This window comes from Aristolochia californica, unplaced genomic scaffold (genome assembly GCF_029961685.1).
Source record: "Aristolochia californica isolate CCGP_79_NKW_82.1479 unplaced genomic scaffold, dmAriCali1.0.hap1 SCAF_2, whole genome shotgun sequence".
Lineage (NCBI taxonomy): Eukaryota > Viridiplantae > Streptophyta > Magnoliopsida > Piperales > Aristolochiaceae > Aristolochia > Aristolochia californica.
The window spans coordinates 2,928,904-2,946,240 of NW_027181881.1; the positions used below are offsets into that span (position 1 = coordinate 2,928,904).

The window sequence follows — 17,337 nt, forward strand, 5'->3', positions numbered from 1 at the left end:
AGCTACGACGGCGTTAGAGGCGGCAACAACAACCGATGGGAGGGGACGACGGTGACGAGGGGGGAGGAAAAAATTTTCCCCCCCCTCGCTCTCACTCCCGCTCCTCCGCTCGCTCGCTATCCATACCGATTCATACCGATCCGACTCATTTCGAGCCGGTTCGCGAGCCGACGAACCGAACCTAGCTTCAATCGAGCTCGGCTCGTTAAGGTAAATGAGCCGATTTCGGTGCTCGAGCTCAATAAATGACGAGTCGAACAGAGCCGATACCGAGCCGAACCGAGCCGGCTCTGTTCGAAGCCACCCCTAGGCTTGTTTAGATATTGACCAACCCACCAGTTTATCATGTTCCTTCTATTGGGCCAAGTATCCTGAAAGCCCAATTGCACAGTCATTTTCTCAAAAAAAAGGAAAGATTATAATAAAATCATCAAACTTAGATAAAACTTTAGAATTTACCATAACTTTAAGATTTTAAAATAATTCTAGAACCACATTAAATCTAGATTTCTGAATTTAATAAATAATAATATTCAAAAATATATTCATGTTGGAAGATACCTCCGGAGGTGGCAAATAAAGTAATTAAAAGGTTTTCTCATAAAAATGTACAGAGAGTGTGATTAAAGAAGATGATGTATGTTTAAGTTTGTAGCCATAAGGGCATTGTAATCATTATAAACCTTCTTCCACGACTATAAATAGAGGCGCAAAACAATAGTTGTATAATTAAGTTTCTCCTATGTAACCCTGATCGATCAAATCAAAATTTTCTTGCAAAATTGTAACTCAGGTTTGATTTAAAGCATAAAATTTCAGTTTGGATTTGAAACTTTAAAAGAGTAACCTATTAGGTTACTTTTTGGTTGGAACTCGACACTATTGATGATTCAATTACCCATCTAAAACTTAAATAGTGCTTCAATTACCAAAGAAACTGGAAAGAATTTTGTACTGAGGATCTTTTACCAACATTCCAAGGCTTCCTTGTGACATCTTTCCTAGTAAAATTGTTTTGGAGGAGTAGAATTAGGGTAAAAGTAAATGAGTTTTCTTCTCCTTAAAGACGCCGTCAATTGTGTAAAATTATAGTTAAAATCCATACGGAATTGTATCATTATACACGCTTTATCATATTTGTCAGCCAACCGTGACCTGCCAACCGATGTCCAGGATTTAGAATTTCAAAACAATCGATGCTGTCTTCATGTTAAGGTTTAGAAAAGAAGAGATTTTCATCGCTTTTCCTTTTGTGGGCAAGCAAAAAGTTGATTGGAAAGCTGACAGCCATGGACATTCATTGAGTTCTCAAGCTGGCAAACGTTTACAGAACGGACATGATTACGAGTTCTTTCAAAAAAGATTATTACTGCGCCATATCGATAATCTATCAATCAAAATTGTCTCCAATTTTTGAATTTCTGAGACTCTGACCAGAGAATGGCTAATCCAAGTAAACAGCGATTTCATTCGCTTTATTCCTAACTGCAGTTTATTCGAGATTGATAGCCAAGCGTATTGATTGCTTTCCTCGAAAAAACCAAAAGACGAGACAAAGGATAATGAAAGAACTAAATTTCAGACTCTGGATCCGAACATGGGAGGAAAAACACAATGAAAATGAAAAAAAAGAACCTGAATGCTGCTGGTAAGTGGTAAGCCTGAATTACAAGGTAAAAAAGTTTTTTAAATGATTGAAGCATAGTACATTTAATAGTAAGAGAAATGAAGGGCACATGTGAATCAGAGGAAAATATGAAGCCCTATCATTCGTCTGAAATCGATCAGACAATTCCATCAGCCTCTATATTCTTATCCTAATGGAAGAACCAGATATTCAGTAAGAACAGATACATCTCTTTCTTCATCTTAAACCCGTTTTTTTCAGGCCCTCGAGAACGAACAACAACAGAAAAGACAAAAAAGCCTCAGAATAGAGAGAGATAGAGAGAGAGAAGGAAATGACAACAAGATAGATAAATAAACCTCTGAACGGTAGACATTTCACCTCTCCTCTCTCTCACCATCCATGAACAAGATCAGAACACTTATCTTTAATCCAGCGAATCCCTTTCCGAAACGAGGCCTTCACCTTCCCTTCCATGGAGTAAACTTTATAAGTCGCGACTCGCTTCCTTCTCTTCAACTCCGGATCTTTGAAGCCCCAACCTTTGGAGGACGTCTTAGATTTGACACGGCGAGGCGCCGGGTCCGGCGAACGCGTGGAGGAGACTTGCGCTTGGTTGGAGGCTAAGCTCCTGCCGATGACGATCTGGTTGGTGGAGAAAGTCTTTCCGGAAACGACCTCGAACTTCCGATCCGCAGTCTGGGCCCCGAAGGCCGACCGGCGGACATCGGCCATGGGCAGGAGCGAGAGGAGCCAAGGAGGACGAAAGAGGGGCAATAGGAGGGAGATTTTGGTTGTTTTTCTTTGGTTACATGTTCTCCCAGTTTTTTTTTTTTTTTTTCAATTTTAGAGGGAAGAGAAGGCGACAGTGAACGGCGAGGCGATGGAGTATGCGCTATTTTTGAATGGATGGAAGGCACTTTCCACTTTCCAACCCGTTTTTTTGTTTGCGATTTGTGTCCTCTTCTCTCTCTAAAATAGAGAGAGAAAAAGCTGTGGACCGCCTCGATTTTCTCTTCTACCGTCTTCGCCGTGGCGGACTTTTTGAAAATTACGATGAAGCCACCATAAATTTGACGGACGGGATTAACCTCTGCGTAATCTATGTGGGACCTCGAAAGGCGACATGCGGTGCTCAAAGTGTCGAACGTCAAAGAGCGTCTTTTGGCGTCCGACAGTTGGACATGTAAGAGGGGCATTATTGTAAAAAAAGCGGAATACTTTCGGACTCTGAACTGGAAAGACGGGTCCGGATTTGAGGGAGAAACGATGTGCTGGAAGCCTGCACCAAACTGAAGCAGGCGGGCCTGGATTTCCGGCACGCGCACTGCTATAACGAGTCAGGTTTATCAAAAACTAAACCCCAATCCGAAATCCCTTAAAAACAAATTATCAAATTCGACCCTAAACCCGATCGAAATTTGGGAAAACCTATTCCGACCCGTGACCCAATGGATTTTTTCCCACACCGTCTCTGATCCATTGGGGTAAAACTAGAAACCCGAATTCGAGTTTTTATGGTTTTGAGCCCGGTAAACTCCCCTTATCTTCGGAAAAGAACAAAAAACCGATTGGCTTCAGCATTTAGTTGCCGCCGTGCTGGTCGGTTGATGATCGGAGAATCCACCGTTTAGAAGTCATCGGACTTGTGTCATCTGAAGAAGAACATCTCTACTTGAGATTCCTGTAGAGCATGGCTTACGGAAACTAATGGAATTTCTGTTGATTAGATTACTCTTCTCTTTTCAAGAGTTGATAACTTGATACGCCAATCGACAACAGATTCTCTGATGGAATTTAGGGTTCATTGTTCGATAGGAAAGATTTAAAGAGCCGAGCAACAACGAACACGAGATGGTCGGAGAACAGGACTTCAGCAGTCCTGCACCCAGGCAGATATGGTGCTTTGGCTGGTCCTATCATAAAATACAGTTATGGGCCCACATTATGATGATCCAAATCTTATGCACAATGGATGCGGACCTTTTATCCGCTTAGCAGGACAATACATGTGAGGTTTTTTTCTTTCTCATAGGTGTTGTATTTTCACTTCTCAGGCATGCGTGGCCCGCGCCTGCACGTGTACATAGTGATGGCCCTCCCTCTTCATATGCAATCACATGCGGCTGCCGTGCTCATGGCAAACCAAGGACGCCAGTACCCCCAAAAGTTTGATAGATAGGTAGCCCTCGCATTACAAATCGGACATCTCGATATAGAAGAGTAGAAGCATAAGCTAATACATGAGTTACTCTGTAGATCGTTTGAGCTCAACGTGCACTTCGTTTCATATATTTACAAGCAACTATTCACATGGGGGGTTCCTAGACTGTTACCTCGTACTGTAGATATGGTTACGAAATGGAAGCCACATACAAGTCTCTTTTGGAGGTCACAGAAAATAGCTTGTCACTGGACCAGAATTGGTGGCAAAATGTTGGCGACTTTACTTACTGCTCTACCAAAGGGAAGGCTCGAGGTGAAGGCTGTGGCACTTTTGTCTTACCCATATGAGAAACCTGAATAAAACAAACAATTGACTAGCATGAGTGAATTAAAAATAGCAAAAAACAACTGGGAGGATTGAACCAATTACTTACAATATGTGATGTCCACTCAATTTTTGCCCCAGTTTTCACATCTGTGGATTGAGGCTGGCTGCGAACCTGTTGAAATATATGAACCAAAACGGCGGCATCAAGGGCTGCATACTCTATCTGCATATCATCTTTCACGTTAGGAGGCATATCCTCTCCAGACACTCTGGAGGTATGAGAACAAACACCAGCTATTTTAAATAATGAACAACCCCGGTGAGATACATATCTAAATGCCAATCAGGATAAACATAACTAAATGCCAAACTCCTATGACTGGAGTAAGTCAAGTTAAAATTATCATGTGTTCATAAGAATGATGTGTAACAAGCATATAGTAAAGTTTTCAGTAAAATACTTGGTTCTGACTCAAAGGTCGTTCCTCCCAATTGCTGTTTCGTCTGGTCTTGTTCAATCCAGCTCCCAATATTTTCTAGGAATCAGAAATACAGTTCAATCAATGAGTATCTGCCAATCAGCTTCATAATGAAGATTTACTAGAAAATGCTACTTAGAAAAGAGAAAGCAAAAAAGGAAGAAATAGACAGTTGAGGGTACAGAAGCCCTTTGAAGCAACCTTAGCAAGACCAGAAAGACCACCTCTTTGGTCTATGAACAATTTCTGGATGTCCAGTAACATCTCGTAGTACTTAAAGCACTCTAATCTACTGTAAGACTGGGATAACTGCTGAAGATCACCCCGTAAGTTATAGCCTACATTTTGGAGCAAAAAGAGAAACCATTATTTACTTATACCGTAGATCATAAAAGTGATGATTGTCAGAACAGAAATTTTGTATAGACCAGCATAAAGAAGAGGAAAAAGGACATAATCAAATTAAATCTTCCTGTCCTCAGCTCATCCATGAAAGGTTCACATTTCCAACACACGGTAAGTTCTCTTAAAAGATGTTCAAGCAGCCAAACAGGTCTTTTAAACAAACAGCTCCAAATTTGCTTCAAACATATAAAGAAGAGCCATGGTCCAGAGTCGGTCATAGGTTCCCCATCAAATAGACCTATATTCGGCCCAATAAATAAGGTAGCTTTGACATGGAAGCAATTTTAGTATTTCTGACCATGGACACCATCTGAGGACTGTGGTCCTCCAACTTAAACCTTCCAATGTTTAGACTGCTCAAGGAGAAATCCTAAATCCAAGTATCTCTATCATGGATCTGAACTTGCAAACAGATGCTTGAGGATAACTTGCATACCAAGCTTCAGAATCCTTGAAGAACCAAACACCCGTTTAAGGCAGTTGTTCAGGATGTCAGGCTCATCCGCATATAGTTTGATCAAGTCAAATATAAAGACCCGCTTCTCTGAAGCAATCTGCATGATAGAAACCTGTAATATGGACATACCAATGTTTGTTACTATTAAAAAAGTGGTTAGTACTTCAAACGAAATAGATATATCCTTATTATGCATGATGATCAGATCATCAATATAACATATGTTTCCACTAAGTATCATGCCCATATCCAAGTGCCCTTGGGAAATGGACTTAAGCTCAAATTCATAGACAGCTCCACATGCACTCCTAGGCCCAAGGGTGGAATTGGTGTCATCAGGAATTCTTAGGGCACCATCAGCCTTGTTTCTTCTGCTTCTTTGATCATCACGAATTCACCAATGTGAGGTTAAGAGCCCTTCTTCAGGGATCCCGATTGTTTCAATAAATTCATCAACCCACTCATGGTAGAGGAGGGCTCAAGCATAGTCATTAGTGGAGCTTTTGAAAAGCAATCCCTTCTGGGATGCTCCTTGGAATTTTACATGAGACAGAAGGCAATTGTAGACATTGGATGTTACTTGGATCCATACTCAGAAGAGAATTGCTAATGTAATAGCTGATTTCCTTGCTGAATGTGGGACTTCCCAAATATACCTTGTTGCAGGAATCATGTTCCTACCAGAATAAGTTTTGGTATTTGCACAGTTACAAATGGTTCTCCTGCAGGAAACCCTCTCAATATAATCTGTTTCCCATCATGCTCACAAAAAGAAAGGTATCAAATCCACATTCTATAAGAAAGAAAGTCCATTCTTTAGCATAAGGTAAAACATCATTGAGGCTAACGAGGAGGGACATGCCCCTCCTCCTAGAGGTGGGTCTGGGTCAGGTTCAGGGCAACCCGAGCCAAAAACCTATCCCTGTCAAAACTTGTGATAGCCATTTCCATCCCCGGATTCCCAACCCACCCTTGTTTCAGCTATGGCCTATTCAATCTTTTATAAACCTTCATAAAAAATAAAAATAAAATTAAACCACAAAGGTTGGGTTTTCCCACACCATCTAAAACCAGTGTGAGATTTTTCCCCTCACTGGATGAGGAAGAGACCCCATCCCTGGATTTTGGGTCAAGTCAGACCAGGCTCCCCATTTAACCTGATCCAATGCCAACCCCTACGTCCTCCCAATGATTAAAATTTTCTTAAAATTTATGTATATACCTTTCTGAAAGGGTATTAAAAATTCTTTAAAAATTATATATATACCTTTTCGAAAAGGTGGCCATGACGGGCTTTGTATAGTTAGGGTTGTGTGTGTGTGTGTGCAAACCGAAAAAATGAAGTGGTTTCGTGTATTTATCAAAAACTTTGCATAATAACAGTTGAAACATAACTGGCAGAGATCATTGGCTAAAAACAGTATAATTCTGTCTAAGAGAAAGTATGTTTCTCTCAGTCTGAGTGCACACACATAACATGCTTGCTGACCCAATTACACTCATTAAGGGTAGCATATCCATTACAAGCTTCTCATTTAAATTGTCTAGCAGTATAAATCATTACCTTGTTTGGCCTGACACCTTTAACAAAGTTAGGCTTCCACTCACAATCCACACCCACAACTTTGCACCCCTCGAAATAGGAAATAGCACTGAGTAACCCATTGAGTTCGTCAACCCATACGATATCTTCTATATCTAGTTCAGCACAATGTAGATATTGAGCTTCAGGGTGACTCCCTTCAGCTGCAGCTGTATATTAAATGGTGATTAGCTCATAACTGACATATAAGGAGGGGAAAAAAAAAGAATGGCCGATCTTGAAAGACCAAAAAACAGACAATAGCTCAGATAAAATGTATATGACATTGCACCACAAACTAATTCTCCAATTAAAGATGGGAATGAAGTCTGTTTAAGGGTACAGTTAGAGCTTGAAACATTTGTACTGGAAGCAGTATGTCTCCGCAGACCTTTGAGTATTCCAAGACCATTTAAGGAGTATCGTTCACATAATTCATCAACCTTCTCTGTGTAGCCAGCTTCCATGGCCAAAAATACCTTCATCACCACGACAAAAGGCACAAACTAGTCAATAAAATGAAACATGAAGACCTCAGAAATCAGAAACCTGTCAGATACAATAACTCCTTAACAGCGGAATCACAAAAGGCAAAGGTTGTTGATGAGCTCCATCCTGACTTGAAAATATATATGCACTCGACTGAGAGCATGTCTTTGACATTCTGTCACAAATTTTTGGTATAGAATGACAGGCCAAAACACATGGCAGGTGCTTCACATACAACAAATCATTTTAGACAATGCAGATGCATTTATCCCTTTTTTCAGGAGGCATCACAAGAATCAGATATGCAAAAAAGTTAAACAACATCCACCACTTAAACTCTACTATCTACATAATGATGCAAGAATCATGCGAAGGTTCAAGGTTCGGTACTGTGTTATGTATACGGTGGAAATAAAAAGAAAGCCATTTCGCTTATATCCTGATCTGTTGTATATTCCTCCATGTAGCAGGAGACATTCAGATAACCAACACATAAAGAGCACTGGAGACAAGAGAGAAGACTGATAGTTAAAAAATGTGGAAAGAGTTGCTAGTGATAGTCCTGTTCTTACAAGATACTCAATAAGCTGTCTATTACTGTTAGCCCTCATCTCTGCAACATCCCAGCAACCTTTTTCTGCTAGCGTTTTCAGTGAACTACAGCTCAATCAAGTTCTTATTAGGATGAAATGATATGAAACAAACCTTCACAAATAAAGTCTAATAAAACATACATAATGCAACTCACCTTTCTTTGCATGAATGATATGCGTCTGGAAACTTCTGTTTGAGATTATTTTTCTTAATAATCATATATGCCTGTTTCTGAAATTTCATATCAAGACACTTTTGTACAAGTAATGATATCATAGGCTTCCCCATGAACATGGCCCACTTCTCTGCTACTTTAAACTGGCGGTCCTCTACCATAGCATGGAGAAAGGACTCCTCTGAGTGGCGGATGGAGAAAAACTCCAAGAGGCTCACCGCTGTTGTGTAAGAATGAGATTCTATGAGCCGAAAAATATATTGTTTGACAAAATCCTTTGCCTTCTCCATGTCTAAGCCGTCCTCTTCCACCTCCATACCATACATGATATTGGCAATATCTTTCAACCCTATATCAAAAACTTCAACTATCTTTACAAGAATTCTCTCGTCATGGGCAACAGTGCCAGCAAGTACATCAAGGAACAACTGTGTAGCTAACTTTTTTTCTTTTTCAGAATCATACAGTATGTTTTGTGTAGTTTGAATACGTCGTAGTGAAGACATTAACAAGTGGCTAAAGCCTTCAGTATATGGAGGTCCAAATAAGGGCAGCAAATTAAGGCATTGAACTACAAAAACAGCTTGACCTCGTTCCACCATATTACTCAGGGCGCATGAAGCTTGTTGCTGAAGAACTTTAAACTTATAAGTAGCCTTAAGGGTGCCTATGAATGCAGAAAATAGGTAAGTGGCAGCAAAACTAACAATAAGAAATCAAGCACATGAGTATAAAGTACAAGTACCCTGAAGATAACATTCTTTCAGAAGGTATACAAATATTGCTGGTGAAGTGGGGAACGATCCAGAGAAAAAAGGCAAACTGATGGTTCCAGTCTGATGACAGTTCTCCTCAATTGCATTAACTTTCAGAGTTTGTTCCTCCATGTTTACCCATAAAATAGCAATAAACTGCAAATGGATCAGGCAAACGGCAACTGAATACTTTAAGAAGCTAACAACCAGATTAAAAGATGTAAAGAAAAGAATAAAATGAAAACTGAAATATCATATGAGATTTTTCAGAAATAGTACGTTTCCAACCACCTTATTCACACACGCAAGAAATATAACTAACAAAAAACCCTCCGACAGGAAGCCACTATAGGAGAGAGCAAGCCTTGATGTTCACAAATCAATGACAGAAATGCAGGATTTATGGATGTCAGTTATCACAGGAAAGGGGTACATTTTCAGTAGGATATTCTTTGAACCTAACAAAATGAAAGAGCTTCAGACAAAACGGACAAACAGATCCCATGCATTCGAAACAACTTCAAGCTCCAGCATCCAGAACGCTGCAAAGAAAAAGATTTTACTCTTTAACTACTGATTTTTTTATTCATTTAGCATATAACTGCTAGGATACCAAATTAAAGCATATACTCCTAGCAGCTTCCACGAGTAGCTTACCACAGAAACATTTAACAACTGCCATGAGAAACTTCTCTGCATCTGTTCATCAATACTGAACCTGTCTTTTAAACTTCTAAAGAAAAGCTAAAATGTATAAATAGGCAGAACAAGACTACCAGAACTGTTCGATGTTCATTACTACACAAGACAACTTGTAAAACATATGGATGGGTTCGTTGGTCACTGACTATTCAATCCATTGCGAACTTTTTAGAGTATAGCCCATCTCCACTAGCAGCAGTCATGATACGCGGCTGATATCATAAATGAGCTTCACCACTACTGCGGACCGACCGAGCCAGGTTCCAAGTTATCCCGCAAGAAAAAATAAACAGCAGGCAATTGATACATGGACGCCGTCTAACCTCCACTTGATCCAGGATGCAGCTAATTATGACCAATGTAGTAAAAAACACAAGTTTCAATATACCGAGCAAAATCATCATCGCCCAAAATTAATAACACTTTAAACATTAATCTCCTAAATAAATAATTAGTTTGAGAATAGCGACTAGTGAGGAAATAGCGTCACATTGATATCACGAACGCAACGAAGGGAGAGAGCTTCCCAATACCGACTGAAACTTCAAAAAAACAAAAAACTCATACGTAAAAACTGTAAAACCATTAATGGTGAAAGCATATTTATACAAAAATTTAAGCAACAAGAAGGCACCAACGAAGACAATACAAGGATTACAATAAAACACAAATGACAAAAGCAACGGCAATGCGCGTATTGCATGTTCACTTGCTGCAATCAACTAGGGTTTCGGCACAGAGAAGGAAGAGCAGGACATGCTAGATTCTAATTACTTTCAAGCTTACCCAAAAGAAAAACACCAATATGCTTCCGGACCTCTCTTACCAAGCTAACATTAGAAACCGAGAGAGACCGCGTCACTGCTCAAGCTAGAACAAAGAAGGTGATCTGGGCTCATTGATCGAGGAAAAGGAACGATGGAAGCTCTTCCGGTGTTACTGTAAGTCTAGAGACGTATTAACGGCAGATTACATTGACGTTTTCCCCCATTTATCATTACCCCAAAACTCCGCCAACGGCGTCCGAAACTTCAGGCTATAGAGCCTGGAAAAGCTTTCGACAATTCGATCCCACGCGACGACTTTCAGGGAGATTTGTGTTAGATTTAATCAAAAGGAATTTATTAATAAAAAACTACAAAATAATTAAGAAAAACGTATTTATGTAGTTATTGGTCACTGTTAAATAATTTTTAAAAAATTTGACAACATAAATATATTTTTGTTAATTTTTTTATTAAATAATATAAAATTTTTAATTTTTAATTAATTTATTGATTTGTTATTTCATGTTACTATTTGTTTACGTAATTACTGTAAATCATAGATTCCACGTTAAAGAAGTGAGAAACCTTTTGATAAAGTAAAGGAAGCTCGAGACGAAAGATAAAGTAGATTAGGGTTCAATTCCCTTCTACTTTCCTTCGTATCATATATATCACTTGATCCAAGAAAAAATATATTCTTCTTCCATTTTCTTCTTGTTTTCCAAGTCTTCCCAACAAGAGAAAAGGAGTTTTCTTTTTCTATTCTATTCCTTTTATTTTCTCTCTACTTTTTGTGGTCTAAATACAACCTTTGTAGAATGGATTCCTCTACAATTATTTGCTATTAGAGTAGTAAAAAATTCATTTTTCAACCTAGAAAAATTTTGATTGCCAAAAAGATATAAATCCCAAAGTTTGGTGTCAAGGAAGATAAAATGGACTTATAAAGGTGGGTCCTTTTAATATTTATTTAGAGTTTCCCTAGACAAGTTTTTTGTATCAAAGTGGTTCCGTCTACTCTTGTAGGCGATAGCTTTTCGTACCTAACAAATCGGTTTTTTGTGTGTATTGGCTAGCCGATGTCATGGTATCAGAGCTGGGCACGCCACATCCCGCATTCGAATCCCATAAGAGGCGGTCAAGAATGGGCGGGGTGGGTATCAGAGTGGTTCCGTCCACTCTTGTAAGCGGTAGCTTTTCGCACTTAATAAATCAGTCTTTTGGGTGTATTAACTAGCCACTGTCATTTTGTTGATTGTATGTCTAATAATTTATTAACAAGTATCAAGGATAAATTTAAAAATAGTCTTAAATAAGTTGGGGCCTTAAAAAAGAATATGCAACATAATATTAAATTTAAAAACCTCGCTTGAAATTTATGTTATTTAATTATTAATTTAATGGAATATGAATTCCTAGTGATTGTAATTCTAAGCACATAATTTTCAAGTGGAAAGCTCCAACAACGTCTCTATTTCTACCAATCATAGAACTATGGGAGTGTGTCTTTCGAAAAGCTCTATTTGAGCAAATTTAAGTAACAATAACTTATATCTTTAACCAATCACAAGTAAACACGTGTCATTAAATCAATAAAAAAAAGCAAAAAAACGCAAGAGGATATATATCGCTTGGTGATTGGTATAAGAAAAGTTTGCTTGCTCATACACACAAGTGACAAGTTACGGTCAGTTGTCAAGTCCTGTTGATTTGTTTTTCTAATCTTCGTTTTCTTTACATCTTTTATCCCTTGTTTAGTTTAATATAGCAAACAGATAGAGTGCGTCAGTCTGATCCCAGTAGAAGATGAACTCATGTGTGATTTCTTCTTTTAATCGCAATTACGAGTAGTTGTATCTCATGATTATCACTAGTTATGAGTATTTATATCGATCATTCCCTTGGAAGTTTGGATGTTCAGGCAGTTGTAGGATAATCACAAGGATCGAAAAGAAAAAGAGAAAAAAAAAGTGGCAGATATCGCTAACTCACCAGTATAAAGGGGAAAAAATCGATGAAAATGACTGATAAAATTTACAGAATATGTAATGATAGAGGAGAAGAAGCAGAAGAAGATGACGCAGAAGAACGAGGTGACATGAAAGTTTCTCTTATCCGAAAAAATCAGGGAATTTCTCTAGTGATCAGGAAACCTTAGTTTTGTTCGCGCACGACTCAGGCCGAGTTCAAACTTCAAACCAGAAGCAACTCGGCCTGAATCTTCTCGGAAGCTCACGGACTAGAGGAAGGCGCAAGGCTCAAATGAAGATCAAGTGCAACGTCCACCTCCGGAGCTCTGCCCGCGAAGTCTGATACAGGAGTACCCACAAGCGGCCTTCCGATGGGTAGAACAGTCGGACCCGGTCTGGGGACGTGAAACCACGGCGTAAAGGGAGCTTGCTGCTGTGAGTAAAACTGCTGCGAGGGAGACCTAAACCGCGCGGCGGCTATACCCGGTCCGCAAGGGTAGCAAAACTGCACCGGCCGACCGGCGTGTGGGCTCAGAAGCGGAACCACCCCAGATGGGGCGAACCGCCGCGCCGTGTTGAACTGCGCACGTTTCGCTCTCTGGCGTTCTTTCTTGTGAGCATTCTGATGCCCCCCGAGCGCCTGCGAGTTGGCGAATTCCCGTCGACAGTACTGACACTCGAACTTCCGGCCACTTTCGGTCGGCGACGTATCGTGACCGTCGTCAGCTGCTCCGGTAACCGGAATACCAAACAGCTTCACCACAGTGGCGGGTCTCCTCTCACGGCCGTCATCAGAGCACGCGTTATCTTCCGACGATTTCTCTGACGATTTAGACGATGCGGCGGTGGCCATTTCGGAGCAAGCGACGGCCGGAATTTAGGAAAACATGACGACGTACTTCTCTCCTCGGGGAATTCGACATTCGAGATTCCTTGCGCCTCCGTTTTATAGGAAAAACACTCAAAGACAGCCATGCCCTCAAAAACATTAGAATTACCTATGAAGCCCTCGATTAAAGAGCATACGACGGAGAGGAAATTCGACGCCCACACGTGGGAGTTGCACGGTTTTCTTTTCGTGATCTCATCGTCGTTCGAAGCGGACTTCTGAAATGCTCCAGTGTCGGGTGTACGCTAAGTGACTGCGAAATGTGTCGGCAAATGCGGGCGGCAGCGATGCTCGAATTCGATCGATCAACAACGACCCGGAGAACAATTATTGATGGGGCTAGTTGGCCCATGGATTTGATCAAAGAGTCACAGGGACCCACTTTTTATAGGTAATCTGAGGTGCTACATTATTTTAGCCATTGTAACAATATTTTTTACTTAGACGATAACCAAAACTATGGTCCAGCCCCATAACATCCAACAAGTGTGTCGAATGGCTAACTGGGGTTGCTGAAATCTGACTCGTATCGAAAGGTAAAGGGTCCAACATCAACGATGCCAATTATCTTAACTCGAATATATCACCAAATCTGAGCACCGAAAGAAAGGCCAAAATTGAGTGCAAGAAAGAGCTGACAGAACAGCTTAAGATTCAAATTCGGAGCTAAACGAAGCCTGCTCTTTGCCAGTATCTACTCCTGTAGATTACATAAATTCATTCCAGTTCTGGGATGGTAACTAGTACAGAAGCTGAAACGGAGAATGATGGATAAGTGAGAACCAGCACTGGTATGCTCTCGAAAGGGATCATTAAGACAAGTGCGATGATCTCGTGGCTGGCCAGCGGTCGGCCACCAAGTCCATGACATAGCCATCGTCGGTTTCTCACCATTCTTCCCCTTTGGATGATGACCGTGTCGCCCACGATGCATGCGTGATTGACGTCGTCTCCCTATCACTGCCATCGGTCTTGAAGGAGAGAAACCATTGCAGAAGATCTCGACTGGGAAAAAGCGCGGAGACCTGCTTATCACCGTGTCCCCTGGCAACTCTTCTCCCCTCTAAAGCTTCACATGCACTTTTAAGGATTCTGAACTCCCTCGTGTTTTCCCCCACCACTCTCGGTAATGGTTTGTCACGACGATTAAGCTTGTCCGACGTGGATGCGGTCAAGGGTCCCAGAGATGGGGTGATTTGAAATTTGGAATCTCTGCGGTGACATATTTCAGACAAGGTGAAGTACAATTTGGGTGGGTGAGGAGCATCGGGGAGGATGATGAGTAGAAAGGGCTTTTGGAGCTGAGCGCACTCAGGTGGGAGCTTACGGTGGTCGTCACTGCGGGGGTGCCTTTTCTTTTACAGGTCACTGCGCTTTGGACATCTGATGGCCCAGTTATGCTCGGTTTTCTTCCTTTCATGGAGACCACTTTGTTTCGACTCTTTTGCGCTTTTTTCGTGGAAGCATGATGAGCAGGGGGGGCCGTTTCCTTGCTGTAATATGCCGAAACATGAAAAGCGGATGATGCCAAGTTGCCATTGAAATGGATCGTCGATACTTAGGACAGACGCAGGCATCTGCAGGGCCCTCGGGTGGCAGCCGTACGCAACCACTCAAGATAACCTACCGGAAAACTACAAATTGTACACATTCCGTCTTGTTTCTGGTAGAGACTAAACGTCAATGAAAAAACGAAAGGATCCCCCTTTTAATTCCGCCTCAATCATTCTGTTTTTGACTTTAGTTACAGAAACAAACGTCGAGTGAAGAACTCATCTTCCTCCGCCCGCTCTCCGCAATTCTTTCTTGACAAGCATATCCTCTGTTCGACGTAATGCCAATGTGAAGTTGATTACGGTAGATAAAGTAGCAATAACCGAGATCTTCTGTATCTCCTATCTGGCCCACGAGTCCCCCCCTCCAAAGCTGGATCAGAACCCCGGAAGTGGACTAAAGTCTACTCTAAGCCCCTCCTCCCCCTATTATGCGCCTACGTGATGTAACACTAACCCAAAGTGCATGGCAAAGGAGCTGCTTTCGGATCTCGGATGATAGAGTCAACAATTACCCCAGCATGCCCGGATTTCATAAATCTTCCTTTCACTCGCTACCCCCATCAAATTAAACGTTTTAATATAAAACAAGCCAATCCCCTTTCAAATTTCCAGTCGGAATTTTCAACACTGTAGAGATAAGGATGGAGTCGTTTAAAATCATGAGAAGCTGTTAATTCCCAAGCGCAATGATCGAGCATAATAAAGCAGGGCGAGATGCGGACATGCACAAGGGGGTCGTTAGTGGGTTGATGATCCGCAAATCTACGAACCTTGATAGGGGGCGGAGATCGTGTCCCTGTCTTCATGTAACCTGCAGGGACCGAGTGTTTCTTTCAGCTCTCTCGTTCCTTGGACCACATGATCATCATGGCTCGCATGTTCTGTTGCGTGTACGAATCAGGACCCACTGCCGTGACAGGTAGGAGACTTCATTGGTTGAGATGAGATGAAGATTCTGGCAGTTGGGTTAACAGGGCCCGGGTGGACAGAGGTACTTTGGCTGCTGACGTGGCAGAAATTTGTCAAAAGGACAAAGCAAAAGGGTGGATGGTGCTGCCACGTAAGGGGCCAATAGGGGAGTTGTATCGCGGCATTTGTCAGCCGGATGATCCGAGTAAGAGAGGGCTATAATGGGATTTATCGAGGTTTCGTGCCCTTGTTGGAGATTTTGATGAGAGCGGGGAGCCACGCTTTTGATTTTGGACTTGCTAGTCTTTTTCTCCTAGCCATCTCTGCTTTTCGCCCTTTTCCCCTTTTTTTTGAACTTTCCGTGCCATCGACTTTTGCTTTGGTAAAAGGAAATAAGGCGATATCCTCAGATCTCGGGACTTGGATTCTGAAGTAATTTCGAATTCGAATTCGAGTCGGATCCTTTATAGCCGTACTCTGAAGTTGTTGTTATCACTGCGGCAAAGTGGATTGCTGTTGCTGTTGCAGGGTTTTAGGATCAGAATTGGCGACCGAAACGCCACCGCCACTGAAGAAGGGAGAACTATCTGTTGATGAAAGCAATGTGTGAGAATTGTCTTGTGACGGTGAAGGAAATTAGAAAAAGTTAACAGAGATTATCCAAAGTGAGAGAGACTAGGAGGCCTCCTCTGTCTTGTTAACCAATGGCTTCTCTTTTCTTTTCAGATCTACAACTGATGATGTTAAGCTAACACGCTAAGCATGTTAACACATTATCATTATGGTCAAAGCGTCAGGTGAACTCAATTTAACTCAAATCATTTTAGACGGAACGATTTCACACTAATCTCTGTTTCGTTACTTGGAAAGTTTATTAGTATTAACTTTTGCAGATGACGATTTGATTGTTGAAGAAAAGGCAATTATCAGTCTATGAATTTCCTTGAATTTGTGGGTGGGCATCTACAGCACATCCGAAGCAGGGTTAGAACCGAGCTGTGAAGTTCTGCTTGCAAGATGTTTCCCCATATGTGGTGCAAATTCAACAGTGACCTGTAGCTTATCTAAGTACACAGGTATTGATGTTTCAATTTCCAATCCACCGGCCTGCTTAGTGTTCCCGATTAACAGTGACTAAAAATAGTTTTTTCAAAAATGTAAAAAATGAAAAAGCCTGGCCTTTGTTATAGAACTTGGACAGATCTAAGATCGTATCGGGTTCAAATAGATACAGCACCCTCCTTTCCTCTCTTTTGGCACCGATAGACCCTCACCTTCCCTATTGTTAACAAGCAGGAGGGATGGGGCACCATAAAAGTGAAGGAGGAGGAGAATCACCACCCCTCACAGGGATCCTCTCGTATGTCATTTTAAAACATAGTGGGGAAGGGGTGAAGCACTGCCACTTCCTAATCTCTTCCAATGATGGGGAAGAGCTTCCACCTTCCTATCCACTGAACAAAGCAGGGTAGGTGGAGAGGAGGGTA

At 41.3% G+C, this 17,337-nt stretch overlaps 3 protein-coding genes across 4 annotated transcripts; all 3 read right to left on the minus strand.

Annotated features, from left to right (window-relative positions):
• Positions 1 to 2,020: 2,020 nt before the first annotated feature.
• Positions 2,021 to 2,362, minus strand: LOC137956856 (uncharacterized). The gene has a single exon (XM_068804506.1). The coding sequence runs from the start codon at positions 2,360 to 2,362 to the stop codon at positions 2,021 to 2,023; it is 342 nt and encodes a 113-aa protein (XP_068660607.1).
• A 1,459-nt stretch (positions 2,363 to 3,821) lies between these two features.
• Positions 3,822 to 10,823, minus strand: LOC137956873 (uncharacterized). 2 transcript variants are annotated; one of them, XM_068804528.1, is made up of 11 exons: positions 10,586 to 10,823; positions 9,048 to 9,213; positions 8,282 to 8,969; positions 8,106 to 8,190; positions 7,436 to 7,523; positions 7,027 to 7,214; positions 5,442 to 5,574; positions 4,802 to 4,938; positions 4,583 to 4,657; positions 4,228 to 4,344; positions 3,822 to 4,146 (listed from the first exon to the last, which is right to left on the minus strand). In XM_068804528.1, exons 2-11 carry the CDS (start codon positions 9,187 to 9,189, stop codon positions 4,078 to 4,080), a joined length of 1,722 nt encoding a protein of 573 aa, XP_068660629.1. In that variant the 5' UTR covers positions 9,190 to 9,213; positions 10,586 to 10,823; the 3' UTR covers positions 3,822 to 4,077. The 2 variants fall into 2 exon arrangements, with proteins under 2 accessions (XP_068660629.1, XP_068660628.1); XM_068804527.1 differs by having other exon boundaries at positions 10,546 to 10,823.
• Positions 10,824 to 12,631: 1,808 nt separating this feature from the next.
• On the minus strand, positions 12,632 to 13,394 carry LOC137957279 (zinc finger protein GIS3-like). Its single transcript, XM_068805035.1, has one exon. The coding sequence runs from the start codon at positions 13,347 to 13,349 to the stop codon at positions 12,759 to 12,761; it is 591 nt and encodes a 196-aa protein (XP_068661136.1). The 5' UTR covers positions 13,350 to 13,394; the 3' UTR covers positions 12,632 to 12,758.
• Between the last annotated feature and the right edge of the window lie 3,943 nt (positions 13,395 to 17,337).

What these genes read in the sequence shown, in the direction of transcription:
- LOC137956856 (XM_068804506.1), bottom strand. Translation starts at nt 2,362, where the DNA reads ATGGCCGATGTCCGCCGGTCGGCCTTCGGGGCCCAGACTGCGGATCGG.
- LOC137956873 (XM_068804528.1), bottom strand. Translation starts at nt 9,189, where the DNA reads ATGGAGGAACAAACTCTGAAAGTTAATGCAATTGAGGAGAACTGTCAT. An exon ending in TATCATTCATGCAAAGAAAG is followed by an intron (nt 8,191 to 8,281) that starts GTGAGTTGCATT and finishes ATTGAGCTGTAG; the next exon opens with TTCACTGAAAACGCTAGCAG. An exon ending in GACAGCTTATTGAGTATCTT is followed by an intron (nt 7,524 to 8,105) that starts GTAAGAACAGGA and finishes GTGGTGATGAAG; the next exon opens with GTATTTTTGGCCATGGAAGC.
- LOC137957279 (XM_068805035.1), bottom strand. Translation starts at nt 13,349, where the DNA reads ATGGCCACCGCCGCATCGTCTAAATCGTCAGAGAAATCGTCGGAAGAT.